The following is a 4,736-nucleotide window of genomic DNA, read 5'->3' as shown; positions in this document are numbered from 1 at the left end:
AATTGAGTCTTCCCGACGAAGCCATCCGCCACGTCATAGCCTGCCTCCCTCATATGACATGTTTCTGCGTCAGATTACCTGCCAGTTGCAACGTTACTGTCAAAATTAATCCTTTCTTTTGCTTGTGCGATCCTTTTCATTGACATTTCTAACTCATTATAACACGCTATATTCGGTCTATCTACTGTCTCCTTCTGTAGCCAGTGGCTAACATCATTTTGCTCAAACAAATAAAAAACCAGAGTAGCTACTATTCTCCCTGCAGTAGAATTCCTTCATTTGTGAGAAAAATACAGAGAATAATTGGCTTCTGCTATTCTCCTTCGTTGATTATTATCTTTGTTTTCCGCTCTTTTGGCACGCATCGCATCATTTAATTACATTTTTTCTTCTTATCATATGTTTCTATCACTGCATATAATTTAACGACACCATTTTCCCTGTACACTTCGGTCTGTATCCCTCTCAGGTCTCACACCATCGTTTCCTTGTACATAATGATTCTCATCTTAATTTTTGTGCTGAAACAGTGCCTATACAAACTTCCTTTTTAACCTTGTTTCTTCTAAATTTCCTTTAATAATGTTCGTCCAGCACTTCCATTGCATCCTTGTCATTGTTTTAAGTTCTTGTATTTTTGTTTCCAGTCGTTTTTCTTCACCAGCACTCTCATGACAATATTAGTATACACACTTGCAACACCTTTCTAATATCATTATTATTATTACTGCTCTTATTATAAAATCATAATATGCACACTAACAACTATCTCCTATTATTGTTATAATATTTATTCAATGATATTGTTGTTATAACCATAACTAAAATTGATGAAATAAGTCAAATTAGAATCTTTTTGTGATAGCATTCATTTTGAATACCAGATCACTTTCTTCTACTTTGCACCCGTAAGTTATTACCATATACAATTAAATAATTTCATATTTTTTAAAAAAATTTGCACATTTCCATCGAAAAGTTTTAAAGTCTATTTCAAATTTTCAGAATTTTTTTAAAATACCAAATTTCATAGATTTTTAAAATTGAGCGAAAATGTTTGACCAATATTTCTTAAAAGTGTTATGCTAGAACCAAAACTGCAAGCCAAAAAGGGATCTTGTTAATGACAAAAGAATTGCTTCCTGTGGTGTTTGTTTTACTATCTGTCCCTGCTTCTGCTGTAGTTTTTGCAGGATCTTCTTCGCATTTGTTTTCTCCATCATTATATTTGCACCCGGGTTTCTTGTTGCAAACATCTTTTTCTTTGCCTGTGCACTCACTCCTTGTGATTTTGTCGGTTTCTGCTTGCTTCTCCTTTTTTCGTAGCGTGTCGACTATGGCTTCGAAGCATGAAGCCAGGAGCTTGCCGTTTTCGTCTACTTTGGCGGCGGCTGAAATTGCTGTTTTGGCTTTTGTCTCTCCGTTGGTGTATTCTATTTCTTTTCAGTTGAGTTTATCGAGTAAGGAATCCTTCAGTTTTGTTTGTCCGTCTCCGAATATAAGTTTGATTGCAGCTTGAACCGCCGTCGTTGTTTTATCTTTGGGTATCCCACCTGTTGTTAAAATCAGTGCTACTTCGCCGGCTGTGTCGTCGCTTTCTAGGTCTTTGACGCTTTGATCTTCTAGGTTGGGTACTCGCTGAGTTTTGAGCGTTCTGAGCTTACAGACCGCGTTAGCTAATTCATTTTCTGTTACTAGCTCGCCTTTGTCTGTTGCTGGTTCATAACGTGTACATGTGGGTCCTGAGCCGCCGTTGTCCGAAAGTTCCTTAGCCGCCAGCTCTGCGGGCTTGCCGTCGGTTGTTATTTTCGCTACGCCGAAGCCTTTGCCGTTGCTGGCCATTGTTGTTCCTGAAGTGTGGCAGTAGCCGGTTGTCTGCTGTTGGTTGTTGTAGCCGGTCAGGTCATCATTTGCTTGTAGCTGTACGTTTTAGTCGCGTAATTTGAAGCTGGTGTCTGCAAGTAGCTTGATTTTCTTGACGGAGCTTATTTGCTCCGCTGCTTTTGCAATCTTCGGGTCGTGAGCGCCGTCTGCTTGGCACTTTTCCTTTTTGTTGTTGTTATGTGTCAGTTTGACGACGCATACTTTGTCACTGCTAGCTGTTAAGCCGCGTATTGCTGTCTCTGCCGTGCTTTGTGCCGCAGCTGTTGGAGCTTCCTGGCGATTAATGTGTTGTAATGCTTGCAGCTGTGCCAGTCGCCGCGTCAGTGCTCGCAGCGGCTTTTCGGTTGCGTCGGCGAGGCGTCTCGCTTCCGCTGCCGCTTTGCTTGCTCTGCTTTGCTGTATTGCTTTGAGTGCCATGTATTTTAGCCGGTCAGGCTGTGTTTTCCTGGCGCAGGCGGCCATGTTTAGTTCGTAAAATCTGTCAGCGGCATTGCCCGCATCCGATTTGGCTTGTTTTACGGTGCTTTCTGTTGCGGTTATGAGCTTCTGGAGGAACAACTGCTCGTGACAGATCGTCTTGGCACTGTCCTCATAATCTGAGGCCGTGTCGGATGCCCCTGTTTCTGCCGCTGCGGCTAAAAGGAGCAAGACCAGTTGTAATCTCGGGCTGTTTACCATTGATGTACTTCGCGCTGATTGCATGTGTACGTGGGCAGTCAATTTGTGTCTTTCGAAGTTTTATTGTCTAAATACTTAAAGTGAGAAATGAGTTTTTCGGTGGAGTGCTATAAGCATTTTTTTAAATAGTCGGTCGACTTTGGATTTGGTTTCTCATCTACTGTCATATGGTTCCAATGTTCTCTATTTTGTGTAAATGACAACCGGCTTGGGGCCATCTTAGTGAAAATCTTATTTTTGGACAACATGTTAGCTGCTTTTTTTGCTGGAAAGGTGCGTGCGACGAGTCTGACCTAGAGGTACCGTTCCTTGCCGTGTGCTTCCGTCGTACCTTTGTTGTTTTTTGCTTTTAAAGCGTAGTTGGAGTTAATATGTGCTGTCGGAACCTAGAGGCTTTCGTTTGGGTTAGTTTTCTAACATAAGATAATGGTATTTTTGTCTACTTACACCAATATTAGATTCCACTTCATACTCTCCTTCCATTTTACCTGTCACACTTGGCACTTAAACACATTCTTTTTGTATAAATGAATGCGGTCGCTTTTACTGTTGCGCATTTGTCTACACTACAGACTTTAAAAAATAAAGTCTTCAATATCAACTTTTCTGCTATATCTTTCTATTTTTGGTTGAAATAAGGTTCCCTTTTGAGTTTTGCCTGCGATCACTAGCGGTGTATTCCAATATTGTTTGCAATCTAAAGTTCTGTACGCGCAGCAAGTTCAGCTTCATATTCAATGTGCTTCATTATGCGCTTTGGGTACGCACAGGCATTCTGTAAATTTAGGCGGTATTGGCGCTTATGTTTTTCTAGACTATTAATATTTAGAGCTTGTATGTTCGTTTTTATTCCATTTTAACTACTTTTTTGTGTGACTCCTTGGTACTTATTGGTTTTTCGAACTTGACAATACTGAAAGTTGTAGAGAAACTTGATTCTGCTTAAAAATGATTATTTTTTGTAAACTTGTGTTTGTCAAGGTGCATATAACTGCAACACAGTCAAATGCATCATTTGTACTCTAGTGAACCTGCTATTCGATTCGTTATTGGTACACCGTTGCATGTTCAAATCTACAGAACTACGAAATGCTCGCTTTTATCCAATATTTTTTTGCTCACGTGAGCGCTGTATCACTTAGGTTCACTTTTTCTACACCATATTGTAATATAATAGTGCTTTTATTTGAGACTTTTCTTTATTAATTAGACGTGTTCTGCAACTTTGTGCTAGTAACATAAATTTTAAAAATTTCCGCTTTCTTCGGTCGCTGAGACAAGGTTTAGTGACATAATCAGCTGCTTGAGTCGGCTCTGTTTCCTTTTTCAATTGCAGTGTGGCAGAAATTTTCAGTGGAGCTGCACAGCCTCTATCAGTTTAATTCTCTATCTGAGATTGCTTTACATCCGTTGAATCCCGTTTAGTATAAAAAAGGCGTTCTTCAAGGAGTTCTGAAGGAGCATATTAGCAATAGATCACTGCGGCACCTTCCATCTCCATTGCTTTATTGTATTGGGTTTTTTGCAACTAAATTTGACCTATAAGCAGGACTCTGTCGAATCTGATATCCGCCTCCATCATTTTCTTGCGTAGACTTATACACATCGTTATATATATGTTTGAGACTGCACATATTATATCTCATTTTCTCTCTTCTCCACTCACTCACTTAATTTTATTGCACACCTACCATTGTCTTTGTTGCTTCCATTTTTCTCATCAAATCAGTTATCACCACTATGCTTAACACTACAACACTCTCCTATTATTATTATTATTATTACTCCTATTATTATTATTATTATTATCATTATTATTATAATTACTTAGCTTATTATAATATTTGTATATACACACTCACAAAACTTTCTCCTTTCATTATCATTACTACTACACTACTACTATCCATAAAAAAGTCAAAACAAACAAAACTAGAATAACATTTTTTTTACTATATCACCCTATCAATATGTTTTTGAAAGCTACTTTTACACCAAAACTGTATATATTTCAGATATTTGATTTTTCAAAAAATTTCACTAAGTTGCACATGCTAATCAAAAAATGTTAAAATACATCTCAGTATTAGAACATTTACATATACTCTTAAACATTAATTTTCATAAATTTCATAAAATTAAGCAAAAAATCTCAAAAGATTACTGAAATAAGT

At 38.1% G+C, this 4,736-nt stretch overlaps 2 protein-coding genes across 2 annotated transcripts; both read right to left on the bottom strand.

The window, feature by feature from the left end:
• Positions 1 to 1,443: 1,443 nt before the first annotated feature.
• On the bottom strand, positions 1,444 to 1,842 carry TEOVI_000806800 (uncharacterized protein; the record flags this gene model as incomplete). Its single annotated transcript, XM_067223026.1, has 1 exon — positions 1,444 to 1,842. One exon carries the CDS (start codon positions 1,840 to 1,842, stop codon positions 1,444 to 1,446), a length of 399 nt encoding a protein of 132 aa, XP_067079127.1.
• An 87-nt stretch (positions 1,843 to 1,929) lies between these two features.
• Positions 1,930 to 2,562, bottom strand: TEOVI_000806700 (uncharacterized protein; the record flags this gene model as incomplete). The annotated part of the gene is made up of 1 exon (XM_067223025.1): positions 1,930 to 2,562. One exon carries the CDS (start codon positions 2,560 to 2,562, stop codon positions 1,930 to 1,932), a length of 633 nt encoding a protein of 210 aa, XP_067079126.1.
• Positions 2,563 to 4,736: the final 2,174 nt, after the last annotated feature.

This window comes from Trypanosoma equiperdum (assembly GCF_001457755.1).
Source record: "Trypanosoma equiperdum strain OVI genome assembly, contig: ctg_1741, whole genome shotgun sequence".
Classification (NCBI taxonomy): domain Eukaryota; phylum Euglenozoa; class Kinetoplastea; order Trypanosomatida; family Trypanosomatidae; genus Trypanosoma; species Trypanosoma equiperdum.
The sequence above is the reverse complement of the archived record's forward strand: the minus strand, read 5'-3'. Positions and strand labels throughout refer to the sequence as shown.